Source organism: Colletes latitarsis, chromosome 4 (assembly GCF_051014445.1).
Source record: "Colletes latitarsis isolate SP2378_abdomen chromosome 4, iyColLati1, whole genome shotgun sequence".
NCBI classification, from domain to species: domain Eukaryota; kingdom Metazoa; phylum Arthropoda; class Insecta; order Hymenoptera; family Colletidae; genus Colletes; species Colletes latitarsis.
In genome coordinates this window covers 40,781,613-40,802,896 of record NC_135137.1, presented here as the reverse complement: position 1 = coordinate 40,802,896, position 21,284 = coordinate 40,781,613, and the positions used below count along the sequence as shown (strand labels likewise).

The 21,284-nt window shown below is 47.9% G+C and overlaps 1 protein-coding gene across 47 annotated transcripts in view; it reads left to right on the top strand.

The window, feature by feature from the left end:
* The window catches only part of Bent (projectin protein bent), a 69,129-nt gene that overhangs the window by 35,735 nt on the left and 12,110 nt on the right, over positions 1 to 21,284 (top strand). For 46 of the 47 annotated variants that reach the window (XM_076763651.1, XM_076763655.1, XM_076763613.1 and 43 more), the window contains 42 exons: positions 46 to 182; positions 4,042 to 4,167; positions 4,230 to 4,374; positions 4,463 to 4,602; positions 4,677 to 4,821; positions 4,896 to 5,037; positions 5,119 to 5,243; positions 5,314 to 5,667; positions 5,733 to 5,939; positions 6,026 to 6,334; positions 6,422 to 7,012; positions 7,108 to 7,413; positions 7,489 to 7,791; positions 7,883 to 8,167; positions 8,278 to 8,589; positions 8,654 to 8,956; positions 9,042 to 9,323; positions 9,416 to 9,715; positions 9,802 to 10,104; positions 10,191 to 10,778; positions 10,866 to 11,168; positions 11,243 to 11,544; positions 11,631 to 11,910; positions 11,987 to 12,292; positions 12,367 to 12,641; positions 12,725 to 13,031; positions 13,111 to 13,992; positions 14,069 to 14,368; positions 14,447 to 14,728; positions 14,810 to 15,109; positions 15,186 to 15,488; positions 15,773 to 16,231; positions 16,322 to 16,444; positions 16,532 to 17,419; positions 17,549 to 17,851; positions 17,922 to 18,803; positions 18,885 to 19,140; positions 19,214 to 19,539; positions 19,610 to 19,912; positions 20,005 to 20,389; positions 20,466 to 20,671; positions 20,764 to 21,224. In XM_076763651.1, the coding sequence (XP_076619766.1) occupies positions 46 to 182; positions 4,042 to 4,167; positions 4,230 to 4,374; positions 4,463 to 4,602; positions 4,677 to 4,821; positions 4,896 to 5,037; positions 5,119 to 5,243; positions 5,314 to 5,667; positions 5,733 to 5,939; positions 6,026 to 6,334; positions 6,422 to 7,012; positions 7,108 to 7,413; positions 7,489 to 7,791; positions 7,883 to 8,167; positions 8,278 to 8,589; positions 8,654 to 8,956; positions 9,042 to 9,323; positions 9,416 to 9,715; positions 9,802 to 10,104; positions 10,191 to 10,778; positions 10,866 to 11,168; positions 11,243 to 11,544; positions 11,631 to 11,910; positions 11,987 to 12,292; positions 12,367 to 12,641; positions 12,725 to 13,031; positions 13,111 to 13,992; positions 14,069 to 14,368; positions 14,447 to 14,728; positions 14,810 to 15,109; positions 15,186 to 15,488; positions 15,773 to 16,231; positions 16,322 to 16,444; positions 16,532 to 17,419; positions 17,549 to 17,851; positions 17,922 to 18,803; positions 18,885 to 19,140; positions 19,214 to 19,539; positions 19,610 to 19,912; positions 20,005 to 20,389; positions 20,466 to 20,671; positions 20,764 to 21,224 (13,835 nt within the window). The remainder of the gene's footprint in view (positions 1 to 45; positions 183 to 4,041; positions 4,168 to 4,229; positions 4,375 to 4,462; positions 4,603 to 4,676; positions 4,822 to 4,895; positions 5,038 to 5,118; positions 5,244 to 5,313; positions 5,668 to 5,732; positions 5,940 to 6,025; positions 6,335 to 6,421; positions 7,013 to 7,107; positions 7,414 to 7,488; positions 7,792 to 7,882; positions 8,168 to 8,277; positions 8,590 to 8,653; positions 8,957 to 9,041; positions 9,324 to 9,415; positions 9,716 to 9,801; positions 10,105 to 10,190; positions 10,779 to 10,865; positions 11,169 to 11,242; positions 11,545 to 11,630; positions 11,911 to 11,986; positions 12,293 to 12,366; positions 12,642 to 12,724; positions 13,032 to 13,110; positions 13,993 to 14,068; positions 14,369 to 14,446; positions 14,729 to 14,809; positions 15,110 to 15,185; positions 15,489 to 15,772; positions 16,232 to 16,321; positions 16,445 to 16,531; positions 17,420 to 17,548; positions 17,852 to 17,921; positions 18,804 to 18,884; positions 19,141 to 19,213; positions 19,540 to 19,609; positions 19,913 to 20,004; positions 20,390 to 20,465; positions 20,672 to 20,763; positions 21,225 to 21,284) is intronic. The other variant, XM_076763653.1, reaches the window with a different exon arrangement.

The following is a 21,284-nucleotide window of genomic DNA, read 5'->3' as shown; positions in this document are numbered from 1 at the left end:
CTGAATCCGAATAGATCTTTACCCGTGTAATAATAATAATTGTAGACGCCAGTGGAATGGACTTCCGTGCAATGCTGAAGAAGAGGAAGTACCAGAAATGGGCGAGGGAAGAGCAAGAACAAGAGAAGGTAGACTTGAAGGAAGTGGAGAAACCGATGCCGGCGTTGAAGAAAGTGGAGAAGGTGCGTATTCGGATTTTCGACGATCTTCGTCCGACGAAGAGAAAGAAGACATAATTACGATAGAAGAAATTTGTAAATACTTGTACGGCATATATTGAAGGGGCTTTGTCTATTTTACATTGGTTACGCATGTCGATTAATTGTAAATCTGTTGCATTTAATTGGTCACGTTCATCGGACAGTTGCGATCGTCGTATAACAGCTCGACACGCTATGCGCATACGATTATATGTTGCTTGTCGTTTAATTGGAAATTAGTCCAAGCACGAAGTCGGATACGATAATCGAAAATTACGTGTTCGAGTCGAAGAGATCGACGATCGTTTCGGTAAGTACGTACGATAGAGTCGATACAATCGTTCCCGATCGCAACAGAACGACTCGATGTCCCTTCGTATCCGACGGAAGAGCGATTTTATCGGTAGAATCGATCGATTCAATGGCGTTACTTCTTTTTCTTGGCATTTTTCTTCTCTGTACGTTTGTCTTCGTAGTCGCTGCACGACAGCGAGATGCATGGAAGGAGCTGGTATCAAGACGGGGAGGAAATAGTGATCTTAACGGAGGGTGAGGAGGTCCTTCGAATTTCTCTAGACAAGAAGGGTGAAACTAACTGGAGCTGGCTCAAGGTTTTCAGGCATCATTCCCCCGTAGATATCTCCTAATCCGACTTTGACTCTCACGACTCGGACGCACGATGTCCCCTTGACTTTCTGCAATTTTCGCGATCGTCGACGATCGTTCGTTCATTTCGTGCGATGGAAAGAGACGCATCGATCGGAAAAAAATTGCGGAAAGATAAACATAATTGATACGGTAGGCCCTCGACTTGCACGATCAATTTTATTACGAGGAAAGAAAAGATCCAGCCGCGTAACTCGAGGGCTTATCGTACACATAAACGTATAATAGACGTATACTGGACCGACCTGTTCCGAAACATTGAAATTCGACGACAAGACCGACCGATTCCTCTCTACTTTACGCAGGCACATATGAAACACAATTGTCACATGTACACACGTTAGTTTAGAGCTAATGCTGCACTCAAGATCGTATCACGGTTCACTCGTACCGCGTATATTCATGTAATCGTTAATCTTCATTAACCAATTTATTCATTAACCAAAAAATTAACGAATACTCTCATCGATGAACGATCATCGTTAACAATGCATGGAGATAACGAACCGTATCGAATAGAAATCACTCTTCAAAAATAAGATTTATTAACTGGTGGTATGCATTAGATTCGCTCGGCTATGCGTCAGTAAATTGTGTGTAACCCGCACGGACTGTTGGCAGCAAGCATTATCTCTAAATGTTAAATGTTGTAACACGGATGGCCTCGATACGAATTCAACCAGCGTTCGATTCTAGCACGGAGAACATATTTTCTATATTTATAGTATAAAGTTTAATTGCTCGACGTGCTAGGAACGGCGCGGCAATTTGCTAAGTGGAAGTTAGCTTGACCCTCTACAACCTGGATCGCGTTTGGCTTCTGAAAGGAAAACAATCGGATAAACAGATCGTTTCTTGACCTACCAAGATTCAAATGTATCGATAGGATTGAATTAGATCGTAAGATTGCGTCACTAGGGTCACACAGGTTGTAGAGGGTCAAATTGGAGGAGAGCTTGGAGGAAATCGGGGTCATCCAAAATTCGATATCGCTGGTCGTATATAACTGTGGCACTAACGTGGACGTGTGTGTGTGCCGGGCATGCAGGACGTCTTCGACATTCAGCGCAGGCCAAGTTTGCAGGAGCTAATCGCCGACTGGCCGATACTAGCGACGACGGTCAAAGAGAAGGTTCGCGAAATATCTTTAGCAACGTTTTCTTGATTCCACGCGCTAGATTCCACTTTAACCCCTTGGGCGATACGCACTCTGCGATGGACGAACGGCTGAAATTTCGTCCACGTTGCTGTAATTTATTAGTAGAGACTTAAAACCGAAACGAAGATAAACGGACTCGCCTTTAACAATAGTAGCTTTAGAAACACTCATGACTCCATGTTGGTTCTTCCACGCCTCTACTTTTATTCACAACGGTCTCCCATACGCAACCAAAAGCCCCTGGATTCATTGTACGCGCCTCGAAGATCGATTTGTCATCGCGTGTCGCGTCCCCAAAGGGTTAAAAGCTTCGAAGGAGAGAATAAAACGCCTACACTTCCGTCCCGCAAGGCTTCAGTAATTACTAGCACATGTTCACAAAAACAGTCTCGCTAAAAGGGAAGTTTTTTTTTTTTAATAGAACGATTACATCGATCCGACGAAGGATGTAATCCGATGAGATACACGTAACTTGGTTTCCAATTAGATCTGATCGGGAGAATGCATACTGTTTGCGTTCAACAGCGTAACGATCGCGAGATTTTCCCGTCGCGTTTGTAGCTTCTTTGCTTCGGGTTGCTGTGCCGACGACGAAATTCTCGCGATCCATTTGATTTCTTAAAAAACTTGAAACCTGCTTTTGGCCTGCGCTTTGTTTTCTTAGAAAAAACTCGGCTTCTCAAATCCTCCCCCTCCCCCCCGCCCCTCACGTTGGAAACATTTACATTAATATCCGCGCGGATACCTTTACACGAGCAATCGCTAAACTCCAACGCAACATACATTAAAACAAACATTGTTTCTGTTGAAACGTGAAAGGTATACGTACGTGTGTTTATTGTGCTTAGTTTTGCTTACGATCGGACACGCATAACGAAGAAATGTAGCCGATATTTTCGATCAGACCTGTGACCGCAGACGAATTTTGTTGTTTTATAGAGTAGTGGATCTCGTAGACCCTCTCTGGCCGAATTAATTCCCGACTGGCCGACCCTGCACCATTTCACGAAGACGGAGGTTGGATCTCGTATTCCTCGACACCATGCTATATAATCTCACGATTTTTTCACTCTGTCACTTTCTCGCTCTCTATCAGTACTATTCAACTCGATCTGTCGACTAAAATTCTTTCCACGAGAGTATCGAATACTCTTTGCTCTCTCTCTCTCTGTGCATCTCCTTCCGGTGGATCTCAACACGCTATCAATGTAACACCTCCGCTGACCAGTCGACTCGTGAATCTCACGGCCCGCCATACGATCTTTCCGCCGATTCGATCATTTTACCAAAGGAAAACTAAAGAAATTCACAAAATAAAATTTTAATTTTGTCTATTTACTATGTTTTAATCGCGCAGTTTTCTGTGGCGAATCATTACATTAAGGTAAAACGATCGAATCGGTTAAAAAATCGTCCTCTTTTAGTGGGCCGTACCACCAGTAACTCTCTCTCTACATCCTACCCTCTGTTTTTTAATTTTTTTTCTCTCATACTCTTCGTCTGTTCTGAATTCTTTCCTAAAAGCTGTGCCTACAAACGGTGTCTCTATAAAACAAAGCTTCGAACCTCTGTCGATTCTGTTCTCTCTCGTAATCTTGATCGTGGCGAGTCGCATCCTCCTCGGCGTCTATCATGCGAAATGGAACTTTTTTTAGAACCATTGATTTTTTGCACGCTCCGAGGTTTTTGGTAGATCTTTCGAATCGCAGTCGTTTTCGACGCCATCGAAGCGATTTTTGGTAGCCGTCGAAAAGCTCGTCTCTTCGTCGACCGATTATATTTTTTGTCCGCTTTTTTTTAACGACAAATTTTGTTACGAATTTTGTCCTCTCGTCTGGGACGAGAAACATTTGTGGCTGATTCTTTTGACCACGATCGCCTTCGATTTTTTCAATATCTTCTAACTCTTCTTCCTTGTATGCCTAGCGACGCTGTCGTTGTTGACAGCATTACTGGATGTAAACGGTGAAGCTTTCGCGGTAAATCCTCGATTAACGGGGTCCGTTTTATTCGCAGAAACAAGAGAGCTTCCTGAAGCCGCTGGTGGATCAGTATGCCAAGGAAGGCAAAGACAAAAAGGTCGTCTTCGAGGCGAATTTCTCGAAACCGAACTGCAAACCGAAATGGTTCTTCCGGAAAGACGTAAGTGATCAAAATGGCACACGCGCCATTTATTATCGATTCTATTACCGCGTTTCTTTCAGGAACTATTCCCTTCGGCCAAGTATAAATTCAAGAACGAAGAGGATTGCTACCAGCTCATCATTATGAATCCCAAGGTCGAGGATACCGGCAAATACAGTATCGAAATTTCAGGAATTACGAGCACCGGTTTCCTCAATGTCGAAGGTTGGAGTTCTTACTCCATTTCTTTAATGAATTCTTACATATTTTTGACATCCGTGATGTACCAACGATCGATGTCTCTGTTATCCAGAACCGGATCCAACCTACACGTTCACCAAACCGCTTTCGAAGAAGACGAGCGGTTTCACCAAGCACGAAGTATTCATGGAATGTACGGTCAGCTCCAATCTCGCCCAAGTTTCGTGGTACAAAGGAAAAACGAAGCTCGAAGTAATTATCTTAATCTCACAAGTAATTTAACGTAATGTCAAGTACTGTGACGAACGATGGATCCTTTCTTCCAGGAGAGCGACATGTACAGCATATCGAAGGACATGTCTGGCGTTTGCAGACTGACTATAAAGAGTGCCACGCTCGAGGACAGCGGCGAATATATCTGTAAAATTAACAAACAGACTGACAAGACTGAGACGGTCCTCACTGTCGTTGGTACGTTCTCCTAGAAATTTGTAACGCGTGCACTGCGCTTTTTAGGGTCGTAAAATATCTATTTGTTTTCGCAGAGTATCCTTACAAATTCGTCAAGGTGCTGAAGCACCAGCAATTGGTAGAAAAGGAGACTCTAACCCTGTCCTGCGAGTTGGATGACGCAGGTGGCGAGGTGAAATGGTTCAAGGGTGACCAAGAGATCGTTCCCGACAAGAGGTACATTTAAAAAGAGTCTCCTTTAGTTCCAAGACACTTTGTTTAAAATTTCCCACGTACAATATGATTACTATCTCGCAGGGTACAAATCAAGGAAGAAGGCAGGAAGAGGAAGCTCATCATCAAGGATGTGAAAGTCACAGATGCTGGCCTCTACTCTTGCGTGAGCAACGCCGACAAGACCGAGGCAGAAATAGTCGTAAATTGTGAGTTAACCGGACGTGATTTCGATCAGTTTATCAACCGATTCCTCGATTAATTAATCGAATATTTTAGACGCGAATCGCTTCAACAAGAAATTGAAGGATACCGTGGCCGTGGAAAGAGAAAAGTTAGTGCTCGACGTGGAACTTCAAGATCAAACTGCTCCAGCCGAGTGGAAGTTCAATGGTCAGCCAATCGTGGCCAACGAACGAATAGAGATCAAGAATTTGGGCGGTGGAAAACACCAACTGGTCTTCAACAATGTGGAAATGACCGACGATGGTGAAATCACCTGCGAGAGTGGACAGCTATCGAGCAGCTGCAAACTTACCGTCAAGAAAGGCGAGAGTAAACCTATCGTCGAGGTTCCAGACAAGGTCGAAGGTCCTTGCAGCGCACCACTCGTATTCGTCGTTCCCTTCAAGAGTAAGTTTAACATTCTTGTGCGCCTTGAGAACAAATTGAAACTATGCCCGTCTCTGTTTTTCCAGTCGAGGGCACGAAACAGAGCCAGGTAGAAGCCAAACTCATGAAAGACGGCAAACCGTTGCCGTTGAAGGAAGTCGAGGTGGTCGTCGGCGAGGATAAGATCACTTTCAAGATCAAGAAACCATCTCGCGATCAATCTGGCATGTATCAAGTGAAGATTGGCAACAACCAAGGCGAGGAAGTCAAGGACGTGAACATTAACATGCAAGGTAATCATTTTCGCGTAATTTCCATGTGAAAAAACACTATTTCTTTATAAATTAACGAATGACCAATTTCTCTAACTCTCGATCAGACGTACCGTCACCACCCACGGACGTCGACGTGAACGAGATCTTCCAGAACTCCTGCGTGGTGTCCTTCAAACCTTCGAAGGACGACGGTGGATCACCGATCACGAAGTACGTGATCGAACGTCTCGATCTCAGCTTGAAGTCGCAATGGGACAGCGTTGGCGAAGTGATGCCGGGAGAGAAGTGTGTCTACAAAGTTCAGGATCTCATCGCGAAGAAGGAGTACAAATTCCGTATAAGAGCAGTGAACAAATTAGGTTCCAGCGAGCCGGCTATGTTCGCTAAACCAGTCCTCGCGAAAGATCCATGGGGTACGTAAAACAGAATTGGGCTCGTGGGCTTGAAAATATTAATTAAAGTACGATTAATAACGCGATTACTTGTATTCCTTTCAACAGACGAGCCAGGCAAGCCCACGAACGTGGATGTCACCGACTGGGACAAAGATCACGCGGATCTGAAGTGGACGAAACCGGAGAACGATGGCGGAGCACCGATCACGGGCTACATAATCGAATACAAAGAAAAATTCGGCAAGGAATGGGTGAAGGGCAAAGAGATCGAGGGTGACGTGACCGAGGCGACCATCGATGGTCTCAAAGAAGGCACCCAATACGAATTCAGGATCAGAGCTGTGAACAAAGCTGGTCCTGGTGAACCTTCCGACGCCACGAAACCGATCATAGCCAAGAGCCGATTCGTCAAGCCGTACATCGTTGGCGATGGTCTGACCAATCTCATAGTAAAGAAGAGCCAAGTCATCAAATACGATATTAAGTACGCTGGTGAACCAGACCCGGAAGTGCATTGGTTCCTGGGAGACAAGGAACTCGTCCAAGACTCCGCTGAAAGGATCACGATCGACAAATACGAGAGGAACACTGTCCTCACGGTGAGGAAGACCACCAGACCGGATTCCGGAAAATACAAACTGGTTCTATCGAACAGCTCTGGCACGTGTGAGAGCATCGCCGACGTTGTTGTTCTCGGTAAGATTATTTATTTAACAATTTCAATCTTTTGGAAGAATAGTACAAAGCTTGTTGGAAGATATTGACACATTCGTGGTTGTAAATTGTTATAGACAAACCAGCGAAACCAACCGGACCGCTGAAAGTGGAGGAGGTGCGTTCCGATCATGTGAAAGTAAAATGGCAGAAACCCGCGGACGATGGAGGTACCGAAATTACTGGTTACGTTCTGGAGAAAATGGACATGGACACGGGACGATGGGTTCCCGCTGGAGAGGTTGGACCGAACGAAGACAACTTCACCTTCAGCGGCCTGACTCCCAAGAAGAAGTACAAGTTCAGAGTAAAGGCCGTCAACAAGGAGGGCGAGTCCGAACCATTGGAGGTGGATGAAGCCATTCTTGCCAAGAATCCTTATGGTAATCGTCTTGAACCGATTCATCTTGAATCGAGTTATGGTGAGGATTAATAATAATTAACTGTTCTATTATCAGACGAGCCTGGCAAGCCTGGCAAGCCGGAAATATTTGACTACGACAACGTCAGCGTATCCCTGAAATGGGAGAAGCCAGAGACCGACGGTGGAAGACCGATCACTCACTATACCGTCGAGATGAAGGACAAATTTGCGGTGGATTGGGTCGAAGTAACGAAAACTACCGATGCCAATCCGGAGGCGAAGGTGGAGGGTTTGAAAGAGAAGATGGTTTACCAGTTCCGAGTCCGCGCCCACAACAAAGCAGGCCCTGGCCAGCCCAGCGAGCCCACGGACAACCATCTTTGCAAGCACAAGAATCGTAAGTCTATTAATTAGCAGCACATCGATCTTTAAGACCAGTCTCGAGTCCATGAACGGTCAATGAAACGATAATTCGTACGACGTTTCAGTGAAACCGAGGATCGACAGGAGTAACTTCAAATCGATAATCATAAAGGCTGGTCGCACGCATAAGTGGTCGGTTGACATCACTGGTGAACCGCCACCAGAAGCCAAATGGATTTGGAGGGATAACATCCCCCTGACGAACACCGAGCGGATCAAGATCGAGAACGTCGATTATCACACAGACTTCACGATAGTGAACGCAATGCGCAAGGACACCGGAAAGTACACCCTCATCGTTGAGAATGCCAATGGCAAGGACGAGGAGACTGTGGAACTCACGGTTCTCGGTAATAGATTAAGTTTTTATACATTATTTTATATATTAAGGCAAGTGAATATAATGCAACGAGGGAATATGATCGATTCAGAAAATTGTATGTCGTTGTTCGTTCTTCAGGAAAGCCGGACGCGCCGAAGGGACCGTTGCAAGTGACGGACGTGACCGCCACATCGGCCAAAGTGAAATGGGAGAAACCGGAGGACGACGGCGGTGTACCGATCAAGGAGTACGAAATCGAGAAGCTGGACACGAAGACCGGCAAATGGGTCAGAGTGGGAAAGGTCCCTGGAAACTCACCGTTGACGGAGTTCGAAGTGACCGGATTGAATCCTGGCAGCGAATACAAATTCCGCGTCACCGCGGTTAACGATGAGGGCGATTCCGAGCCTCTCGAGAGCGAACGCCCGATCATTGCTAAAAATCCATTCGGTAGGTTGATGGAATCTTCGTGTGTAAGAGCTGCTTATCGAGTAAATCTACCTGTAATTTACAGACGAGCCCCACAAACCTGGAACACCAGAGATCACCGATTACGACAATGAGTCCATAAGCTTGAAGTGGACTGCTCCTGACTTCGATGGCGGAGCACCGATCGAGAAGTATATAATCGAAAAGAAAGATCGCTATAAGCCAGATTGGGAGAAAGCAATGGAGGTTCCTGGTAACCAACTCGAAGCTAAAGTGGCCGATTTGAAGGAACGAGGAGAATATCAGTTCAGAATTATCGCCGTGAACAAAGCTGGACAGTCTCCGCCATCAGACGCCTCGAAAATGCAAATATGCAAACACAAAGCTCGTAAGCAATCATTTTCTATGTTTATACGATACGGTATCTTAGTGATTTCTCGTTAAAAGTTCATGATCGCATTTGTTTCTTTCAGTGAAACCGAGAATCGATCGTACAAACTTGAAACCCATCACCGTACGGGCTGGCAAGATGATCAAGTACGACGTGGATGTGAAGGGCGAACCGCCTCCAGAAATCACATGGTACCACGCCAATATGGCGGTCAAATCCGGTGAAAATATCGAAATCGTTAACGTCGACTATAATACCAAGATTACTATTAGCGATTGTGTCCGTAAAAACACCGGAGTGTGGAAAATCAAGGCTGTAAATCCTCATGGCGAAGACGAGGCCGAAGTCGAGGTCACGATACTTTGTAAGTTTCCAAGTATTCAGAAATATTTCATTTCGTTCCTGGGTTTTATATCGTTGATGGTTGAAACTATTAATATTTTCTTTCGTGAACAGCGGCTCCTGGAAAACCAAAGGGTCCTCTGAAGGTATCAGACGTGACGAAGAACGGCTGCAAGCTCAAATGGGGCAAACCGGAAGACGACGGTGGCAAACCCGTTACCGGTTACCAAGTCGAGAAACTCGACAAGGCCACTGGAAGATGGGTACCGGTTGGACGAACCTCGGACACCGAAATGGACATCAAAGGTCTCCAGGAAGGCCACGAGTACGAATTCAGAGTGAAAGCCATCAACGAAGAAGGCGAATCCGAACCACTGGTCACCGATAGCACGACTCTTGCAAAGAATCCTTATGGTAAGATATTCTTCGCGTGTTCAACATGTTATATACAGAGAATGCATCTTGGATGATATGAAAATTGTAATGTTGAATGATCGCAGACGTAGCCAGTAAGCCTGGTGTACCAGAATTCGAGGATTGGGACGTGGACCGCGTCGATTTGAAATGGGAACCACCCAAAAATACTGGAGGCGCGGCAATTACGGGTTACATTATCGAAATGAAAGAGAAACCGTCCACTCAATGGCAGGAAGCCACGGTGACCGATTCGCCGCAACCGAAAGGTCGGGTTACCGGGCTGAAAAAGGGCTCGGTTTACCAATTCCGTGTTCGCGCTGTTAACAAGGCTGGACCATCGGAGCCTAGCGATTCGACCAAGCCACACGTTGCCAAGGCACGATACTGTAAGTATTTTGAATAAATAATTGCATTTCTTTAATACTTCCTTCGTTGAGAATCGATTAAATATCGATGTGTTTGTTCGATTCAGTGAAACCACACATCAACCGCGACAAACTGCAACCCATAAAGGTGAGAGCAGGTCAATCGGTGAGACTGGAGGTTGACGTCGAAGGTGAACCGCCACCAACCGTCACTTGGAACTTCGGCGGCGCGGTTCTGCAAACCGGAGCGAACGTCAAGATCGACAACGAAGATTATCTGACGAAGATCCACCTAACCGATACCAGTCGCAAGTACAGCGGCAAATACACCATCAAAGCGGTGAACGATTCCGGTCAAGACGAGGCTGACGTCGAGATAACCATCCTCGACAGGCCTGGAAAGCCCGAGGGTCCACTGGAGGTGACGGACGTCCACAAAGAAGGATGCAAGCTAAAATGGAACAAACCGAAAGACGATGGCGGTTTGCCTTTGTCCAGTTATGTGATCGAAAAGATGGATGCGACCACTGGTCGTTGGGTACCCGCTGGTATCGTCGATCCTGACAAAACGGAGCACACGATCACCGGTTTGGAACCTGGACATAAGTATGAATTCCGTATAAAGGCAGTGAACGAGGAGGGCGAGTCGGAACCTCTGCAGACGGATGCTGCTATCGTCGCTAAAAATCCATATGGTGCGTGATTTCAAACATTCTCTACTTAAAAGAAACAACAATGATTTTAGAGATTCGAGGCTTTCACGTGTTGAAATTTTATTCCAGATGTCCCTGCCGCTCCTGGCCTGCCAGAGATCGTCGACTGGTCAGAGAACATGGTCAAACTTAAGTGGGAACCGCCCATAAGAGACGGTGGTGCACCCATTACCGGATACATTATTGAAATGAAAGATAAACTTGGAACAACTTACGTGAAGGCCGCAGAAGTCGAAGGGCCGAAATGCGTTGGAACTGTAACCAGATTGGTAGAAGGAAATCAGTATCAGTTCAGAGTTAGGGCTGTTAATAAAGCTGGTCCTGGAGAACCTAGCGAGCCTACCAACCCCCACACTGCCAAGGCCCGCTGGTGTAAGTATCAGCTCGATCAGAGTATTTTGCATTATTACAACCCTGTCGTAAACGTGTAATTGGTAATTTTGCAGTGAAACCATACATCGACCGTACCAATCTACAACCAATAACGGTGAAAGTTGGCCTGACGATGACCCTGGACGTAAACATCATCGGAGAACCTCCCCCAACCGTGACCTGGTTCATCCAAGACAAAGAACTCGTGTCTGACGACACGATACGTATCGATAACATCGATTACAATACCAAATTTGTCATGTTGAAAGCCAAACGAGTTCATACCGGAAAGTATACCATCCATGCGAAGAACGAAGTGGGCGAAGACAAGGCTGATGTCGAAATACTGGTCATCGGTAAACCGACCAAGCCTAAGGTATGTCCTTCTCGGAATGTTTCTGTCGTTAGTCCATTTCAATAAAGGGAAATTAGAACAAAACCAAATATAAAATTATCATGTAGGGTCCTCTGGAAGTGTCCGACGTGAACAAGCACGGTTGCAAACTGAAGTGGGAGAAACCAGACGATGACGGTGGTGTGCCGATCGAATACTACGAAATCGAAAAGTTGGATCCTCTGACTGGACAATGGATCCCGTGTGCAAAGTCCGTCGAACCGGAAGTGACGGTAACCGGCCTCCAAGAGGGCAAACCCTACAAGTTCCGTGTGAAGGCGGTGAACAGAGAGGGCGAATCCGACGAACTGGAAACGGAGAAGTCTATCGTAGCCAAGAATCCATACGGTACTCATCAAGTCGTGTATTATATCTTTGTATTATGGGAAAATCGAGCAAAGGCTAACGAAAGCGATCGTTTCAGACGAACCTGGCAAGCCTGGACGTCCAGAAATTAAGAACTGGGACAAGGACTTTGTCGATCTCGAATGGACGCCTCCCAAGGACGACGGCGGTGCGCCTATCGAGAAGTACATTATTCAGATGAGAGACAAGGAAGGAAGGCAGTGGATAGACGTTGCAAAGGTTTTGGGAGATCGTAACGTCGCCAAGGTCACCGATGGTATCGAGGAAGGTCACGAGTATGAGTTCAGAGTGGTCGCGGTGAACAGAGCAGGACCTGGAGAACCTAGCGACACTTCGAAGAGCGTCGTCGCCAAACCCCGGTTCTGTAAGTGGAAATATTTTATTATTTTTTACCACTGGTATCTGGAACACTGTGATCAATGATTTTTGTACGCTCAGTGGCTCCACGTATCGACCGCAAAAATCTACAGAAGAAAGTCATGCGAGTGGGACAGTTACTACGAATGGAGGCGGACATACAAGGTGAACCGCCACCAGCCATCACGTGGATGCTCAAAGACACTGTGCTGAAGAGCATGGAACGTCTCAAGATCGAGAACGAAGAGTACCATACCACTTTCATAATAACCAAATGCCAGAGGTCCGATACTGGAACGTACACGGTTATCGCCAAGAACGACAGTGGCACCGATCAAGTAGACGTTGAGATCCAGGTAGGTTTTATTTCTTAATTAAATTAAATTAATGTTTATTTTTTATTTTGTCTCAATCCACATCCTCTCGTTGACGACTTCAGGTGTTGAGCAAACCTAGCAAACCGAAAGGGCCGCTCGAAGTGTCGGACGTGACAGCAGAGGGATGCAAATTGAAATGGGACAAACCAGACGACGATGGCGGTGAGCCAATCGATCACTACGTGATCGAAAGGATGGACGTGGATACAGGAAGGTGGGTGCCCTGCGCCACGAGCAAAACTCCGGAAGCGGACGTCACCGGCCTCAACGAAGGCAAGGACTATCTGTTCCGAGTGAAGGCCGTCAATTCTGAGGGCGAATCCGAGCCCTTGGAAACGGCTATCCCGACCACAGCAAAGAATCCTTACAGTGAGTATAATTAAAAGTCTTCGTACTTCGAAGATAGACAAGTTTCCCTTCAATATTCATCGTGTGCTTAAAATCGCAGCCGAGCCCGATGCACCCAGCAAGCCAGATCTCAAAGACTGGTCCAAACACCACGTGGACCTGAAATGGAAAGCTCCAAAGAACGACGGTGGAGCACCGATCGAGAAGTACATAATCGAGAAGAAAGATCAATACGGTAAATGGCAGAAGGCGGCTGAGGTTCCTGGAAACAAAACAGAGGGTCGCGTGGAAGATCTAGTAGAAGGACAGAAGTACCAATTCCGCGTGAAGGCGGTGAACAAAGGTGGACAGAGCAAGCCTAGCGAGCCTAGCGACAGCTTGGTCGCCAAGGATCGCTACGCAGCGCCGAAGATTGATCGCACGAACTTGAAGGACATCACGATCAAAGCCGGAAATCACATCCGTCTGGACGTGAAAGTGTCCGGTGAACCGCCACCAACGAAAACGTGGTACCTCAACAAAGCCAAGCAGGAGTCTGGTGGCGTCCTGACGATCGAACTGGAAGATTACAGGACGAAATTCATAGTGTCGTCGACCTCCAGAGCTCACTGCGGCACTTTGACCCTGAAGGCGGAGAACAGCTCCGGAAAGGACGAAGCTTCGATCGAAGTTTTGGTGTTGGACAAGCCTGGCAAACCGGAAGGTCCTTTGAAAGTGTCCGACGTGCACAAGGAGGGATGCACCCTCAAGTGGAACCCACCGTTGGACGACGGTGGCACGCCATTGGATCACTACGTGGTCGAGAAAATGGACACGGAGTCAGGAAGGTGGATTCCCGTGGGACGAACGAAGGAACCCAACATGGTCGTGGAGAATCTGGTACCTGGCCAAGAATACAAATTCCGAGTTTCCGCCGTGAACGCGGAGGGCGAATCGGAACCCTTGGAAACGGATCATGGAATCGTGGCGAAGAATCCATTTGGTTAGCGTCAAGTTCTTTTGCTTGATCGAAGCTTCCGTGTTTCGAATAGTGAATTAATTATTGTATCTTTTTGTAGACGAACCAGGCCCGCCTGGCCGCCCAGAGGCAACCGATTGGGACAAGGATCATATAGACCTAAGATGGACTCCACCATTGAACGATGGTGGATCTCCAATCACTGGATATGTGATCGAGAAGCGCGAAAAAGACAGTCCACGATGGATAAAGGCTCTCGAAACCGGACCTGAGTGCAAGGGACGCGTCGACAATCTCGACGAGGGCGTCGAGTACGAGTTCCGTGTCAAGGCCATCAACGCCGCTGGTCCTGGTGAACCATCAGACACCAGCAAACCCATCACAGCCAAGAGTAGACGACGTAAGGACTATTATTTGAGTATATTTCTCAATAAAGGAGTACTTGATAACTAACAATGTTTGTGTTATTCGGCCACAGTTCCACCGAAGATCGACCGAAAGAACTTGCGCGACATTACGGTACGCGAGAACGAAGGATTCCACTTCGACGTTAAAATCATCGGTGAACCGCCACCGGACGTCACCTGGGTGATCAACAACAAGAGCATTCAAGTGACGACTTTCCGTCGTATACAGAATGTTCCGTACAACAGCAAGTTCTACAATGACAAACCCGAGCGTAAAGACAGCGGTATATACAAGATCACGGCGGTGAATCAGCATGGTTCTGATACCGCCGAGGTTGAAGTCACCGTTGTCTGTAAGTATTCCTCCGTTTCCTAGCTCCCACGAAGACGTTATTCGATAAGATAGCGGTTCTGGAATCATAAATCGTTTACAGCTAAGCCTGGCAAACCCGAGGGCCCGCTCGAGGTGTCGGACATCCACAAAGAGGGATGCAAACTGAAATGGAACAAACCGAAAGACGATGGTGGAGAACCCATCGAGGGATACCTCGTGGAGAAGTTTGATCCAGACACTGGCGTCTGGTTACCAGTTGGCAAGACTACAGGGCCGGAGATGAAAGTAGAAGGACTGACACCTGGACACGAATACAAGTTCAGAGTGAAGGCGCTTAACAAAGAAGGAGAGTCGGAACCTCTGGAGACTTTCAGCTCGATCGTGGCCAAGGATCCGTTCAGTACGTATTTATAAAGTAGAGAAAATGAAAGTTTAAATCGTACGAAAGCGTGCGTAACTTTGAAAAATTCCTTCAGCCGTTCCAAGCCCTCCGGGAGCACCGGAACCGGTCGATTGGACCGCCAATCAGGTTGAACTTAATTGGAAGGAACCGGTCAGCGACGGAGGATCACCAATTACCGGATATATTGTCGAGAAGAAAGACAAATACAGCACGATGTGGGAGAAAGCTCTGGAAATCGAGATACCATCTACGAGAGCTATCGTCCACGGTCTCATCGAGGGCAATGATTACCTGTTCCGTGTGATTGCTGTGAACAAGGCCGGCCAATCAGAGCCTGGAGACTCCAGCAAGACATTCACGGCTAAACCACGATTTTGTAAGTAATTTTAAACATTTAACTCTTTAGATCGGACAGTAGAATCGCATCTCATAATACCAAGTAGCAAAGAACGTAATTTATAACGTCTATGGCGTCGATCCAATTGTTTTTCATTATCATATCGTATCCCTGACACGAAACAAGAGCGTATCCTCGTTGCAAATATATCGCACATACTTTGTACAAATCTGATCGCAATGGTACTGCACCAAACGCTCTATAAATAGTCCGATTTTGGCACCTATCGATCGTTCGATCATGTATAAATCGTATTGTTTCAGTGGCACCCAAGATCGATCGACGCAATCTGCGGGATGTCACTTTGTCGGCCGGATCGTTGTTGAGATTCGATGCAAACGTGATCGGTGAACCGCCACCACACATCGACTGGCGATACGGCGCGATCCCGCTGCACTCTGACAGAAAAGTGCAGATCGACAACACGGAATACAGCACCAAGTTCAGTATTCGTCCAGTGTCTCGCGACGACAGCGGCGATTACACGGTCACTGCCATCAATTCGTCCGGAAGGGATTCGGTAACCGTACAGGTCGTCGTCACGGACAAACCAATGCCACCGGAAGGACCGTTGCAAGTCACAGACGTTCACAACGAAGGATGCAAACTGAAATGGAAGAGGCCGAAAGACGACGGAGGCACCCCGATCGAATACTATCAAGTGGAGAAGTTGGACCCAGAGACTGGATGTTGGGTCTCGTGTGGCCGATCCACCGAACCTAGTAAGTCCAATCCTTTCTCACAGATAAGATTTAAAGATTCACATAGACGATGTTTCATGATAGATGAGTAAAACTTTTGTATTTGCGTAGCCTTGGAGGTGACTGGATTGACACCGGGCAAGGAATACTTGTTCCGCGTTAGTGCAGTGAACGCAGAGGGAGAGTCGAAACCCTTGGAAGCGGAGCAAGCTATTCTAGCTAAGAATCCATTCGGTAAGTCTGAAAACTATAATAATAAAATATGGATAACAAGTTCTCCAGTTTGAGTGGTTGATCAAAATGATCGTTTGAACGTTTCAGACGAACCAGGCAAGCCGGGCGACCTCCGAGCCACCGACTGGGACAAAGACCACGTCGACCTGGCTTGGACCCCACCCACAAACGATGGAGGATCGCCGGTCACTAGCTACATAATCGAGAAGAAAGATAAATATGGCGAATGGGAGAAAGCCGTCGAAGTTCCGGCGGACGAGACATCCGCCACTGTCCCCGACTTAATAGAAGGCCAACCGTACGAATTCCGCGTACGAGCTGTGAACAAAGCTGGCCCCGGCGAGCCATCGGATCCGACGCCAACGATCATTGCCAAACCGCGAAACCAAGCGCCCAGGATCGATCGTACGAATTTGGTGGAGGTCAGAATCAAGGCTGGACAGAACTTCAGCTACGACGTGAAGGTTACCGGCGAGCCACCACCAACCACGAAATGGACTCTGAACAAACGAGAGGTCAGGCCCACGGACCGTATCAAGGTGAAGCATGTGGACTACAATACAACTTTGAGCGTCAGAAATGCTACCAGGGCGGACTCGGGCAAATACGTGCTCACCGCTGAGAACATAAACGGCACGGACGAGGAAGTTGTCAAAGTAACCGTCTTGGACAAGCCTAGTCCACCTCAGGGACCGCTCAGAGCCTCCGACGTGCACGCTGAAGGATGCAAATTGAATTGGAAACCACCGGAAGACGATGGCGGACAGCCAATCGATAAATACATCGTGGAGAAGATGGACGAAATAACCGGACGCTGGGTACCTGCTGGAGAAACCGACGGACCAGCCACGTCTCTCGACGTGGAAGGTCTTACGCCGGGTCACAAGTACAAATTCAGGGTCAGAGCTGTTAACAAGCAAGGCAAATCGGAGCCGCTCGCGGCCATGCAAAGCGTCGAGGCGAAGAATCCATTCGGTGAGTGAAATCCAATTGATGTTCTATTTGTTTGGTAACGTCATGAATCCGTAGAACTCAGCTTCAATGTTATCTTCAAATCTCTAGACTTTGCAATGCATAAAATAAATGGTCGATTATTGTTTCCAGACGAACCAGGAAAGCCTGGCACACCAACCGTCAGCGACTACGACACGGACTTCGTCGAACTCCAATGGGATCGTCCTCACGAGGACGGTGGTTCACCCATTACCGGTTACATAATAGAGAAACGAGACAAATACAGCCCGAGTTGGGAGAAGTGCGCGGAAGTTGAGGGCGACGTGAACCGCGGAAGGGTCAACGACCTCGTCGAAGGCACCCACTACGAATTCCGTGTTAGGGCAGTCAACAAAGCTGGTCCCGGCGAACCCTCGGACGCTTCCAAGTCGCACTTGGCGCGACCCAAGAACCGTAAGTTCTTACATAGTAAAACTTTATATCAAGCTAGATCGCTGTAAACTATCGAAAACTCCATTTTCAGTTCCACCAAAGATCGACAGGAAGTACATGCTGGACGTGAAAGTGAAGGCGGGTGGTTTCTACGACTTCGACGTTCCAGTGATCGGCGAGCCGCCTCCAAGCAAAACGTGGACGTTGAAGGGCTCGGTGGTGATGGCGAACGAGCGTATTAAGATCACGAACGAGGACTATAACACGAAGGTCCGTGTGATGGAAGCCAAGCGTTCGGATTCCGGCGTCTACACGCTAGAAGCGAAGAACATCAACGGTAGGGACGTCGCGACCCTAAACGTGAACGTCCTGGACGTACCAGCGCCGCCGGAAGGGCCACTGAAGATCGACGGCATAACGAAGAACGGCTGCAACCTGAAATGGCGACCACCGAAAGACGACGGTGGTTCAGAGATCCAGTATTACCAAGTCGAGAAGATGGACACGGAGAACATGCGCTGGGTACCAGTGGCGGAGGCCACGTCGACTTCCGCTCACGTGGATCACCTGATCGAGGGACACGATTACCAGTTCCGCGTGCGTGCTGTGAACAAGCAAGGAGAGTCTATGCCACTCACTGGTATGGACACCATCACTGCCAAGGATCCTTACGACAAACCGGACAAACCTGGAGCACCGGTCGCCACCGACTGGGATAAGGATCACATCGACTTGGAATGGGCACCGCCCAAGAAAGACGGTGGATCGCCAATTACCGGATACATTATCGAGAAGAAACCGCGATTCGGAAGTTGGGAGAAGGCCGTAGAAGTGGAGGGCAACAAACCGAGCGTTAGGGTACCCGACCTAGTTGAGGGACAGGAATACGAGTTTAGAGTAATCGCCGTCAACAAGGCTGGCCCTAGCGAACCTTCCGAAGCTTCCCTTCCCATAGTTGCGAAACCACGATTCCGTAAGTGCATTTTCAATCGATTCAAATATACTTATCCAGAACCGTATCATCGATAATACAACAGTAATGTTCTTTGTACAGTTGCTCCATCCTTCGACCCGCACGCATTGTGCGACTTGGTCGTAAAAGCTGGACAGAAGATCAGCTACATCATTCCAATCCAGGCATCGCCCAAACCTACAGCCACGTGGACCTTGGACGGAGCGATAATCATGGCCGATTCTCGCCACGAAATGTACACTACTAATACAGAGACCACCTTCGAGATCCAGTTCTCCGTTCGCTCAGATACTGGTCGATACGCTTTGACTTTGGAGAACGAACACGGAAAGTTCAGGTAACTTTCGTTTGATATTTCGATTAGTTGCTTCGATGGAAGGCAATGATCGAATGGAAACTACTTGTTTCAGCGCGAACGCGAGGGTTACGGTCCTGGACAGGCCCTCGCCGCCCCAGAAGCCGCTCGAGATCACCAACATCACCAAGGAGGGTTGCCACTTGGCCTGGAGACATCCTCTGGACGACGGAGGCAGTCCCATCTTGCACTACGTCATCGAGAAGATGGATTTGTCTCGAGGCACCTGGTCCGACGCTGGCATGAGCATGGTGTTGAGCCACGAAGTTGCTAGGCTGACGCATCGCAAGGAATATTTGTTCCGCGTGAAAGCCGTCAACACCATTGGAGAATCCGATCCGCTCGAGGCGTCCAAGAGCATCGTAGCTAAGAACGAATTCGGTCAGTATGCAAGATAGGACAACAAGGGTTGACAGTTCGTAGGTTTATTATGAATTTAATTAAATTGTAGACGAGCCTGATGCTCCTGGAAGACCACAGATCACAGACTGGGACAGAGACCACGTCGATCTGCAATGGCCAGCACCTACCAACGACGGTGGTTCTCCGATCACCGAATACATCGTCCAGAAGAAAGAAAAGGGTAGCCCTTACTGGGTGAACGCGGTCCACGTTCCTGCAAAACAGACGAACGCGACCGTTCCCGATCTGACGGAAGGACAGGAATACGAGTTCCGTGTGATCGCCGTGAACGCTGCTGGACAATCCGAGCCATCTGAACCGAGCGACCTCGTCACCGCCAAACCTCGCTACCGTGAGTTTCAGAGACCATATCTGTAATTAATTCTAGACTAAAGCTTGAAAGAAAGATCGTAAAGTTACGTGGAAAATGGCTGGACATTTCAGTGGCACCAAAGATCAAGACGCCGTTGCAAGACATTCGAATCAAGGCAGGACTCATCTTCCACGTCGACATCGACTTCGTCGGTGAACCCACGCCGGAAGTTACTTGGACCGTTGGAAGCAAGGAAGTGCAGACCACCGACAGGACAACCGTTACATCGATCGGTTACCACACTATCGTCCACACGGTGAACGCCCAGAGATCCGATTCCGGATTGTATCACTTGTTGCTGAAGAACAGCAGCGGCATAGACGAGGGTAGCTTCCAGGTGATCGTTCTCGACAGGCCAGGACCGCCAGAGGCTCCTTTGGAGTACGAGGAAATCACGAGCCAATCGGTCACGTTGTCTTGGAAGCCGCCCAAGGATAATGGCGGTAGCGAGATCACGTAAGATCATCACGAAATATATGTATACAGAACAATTTTAGCAGCTGGTCCAGACTAATTTTATTGTGTCTTCCAGTGGATACGTGATCGAAAAACGCGATCTGACCCACGGTGGTGGCTGGGTTCCAGCTGTAACTCACGTCAATCCGAAATACAATCACGCCACGGTTCCAAGGTTACTCGAAGGTACCACCTACGAGTTCAGAGTATCCGCTGAGAACCTTCAGGGACGTTCCGAGCCATTGACCACCGACCGGTCGATCGTCGCGAAGAACCAATTCGGTAATTTGTTTATTTTAACTCCTTGTACTCCAGGAATTGTTTTCAATACGAACGACCAGCAGCTTCAAGATTCGTTTGCTTTGTTTATTCAGTCGCTCCCGGTCAGCCTGGCAAACCGGAGTGCGTCGACGCGGACAAAGATCACATCAAGATCAGGTGGGCGGCACCGATCAGCAACGGTGGATCGAAGATCATCGGTTACGACGTGGAGCGTCGCGATCGAGCAACCGGTCGCTGGCTGAAGATAAACAAAGAGCCTGTCAAGTACGCCGAGTACTACGATGACCACGTAACCGAGGGCCATCAATACGAGTACCGTGTCACGGCCATAAACGCCGCTGGATCCGGTAAGCCCAGCGACACTTCCGCGGTCTTCATCGCGAAACCGATGAAGGAGAAGCCCAAGTTGAATCTCGACGCGCTTATCGGACGCAAGATCAAAGTCCGTGCCGGAGAACCGATTAATGTTAACATTCCACTGACCGGTGCGCCGACTCCCACCATCGAATGGACCAAGGATGCTAGGCCTCTCGTGGAGACTCTTCGAATAACGGTAAGAAAGGGACATAATCACACAGTTTCAACAAGGATTTACAAACCAATATTTTCTATA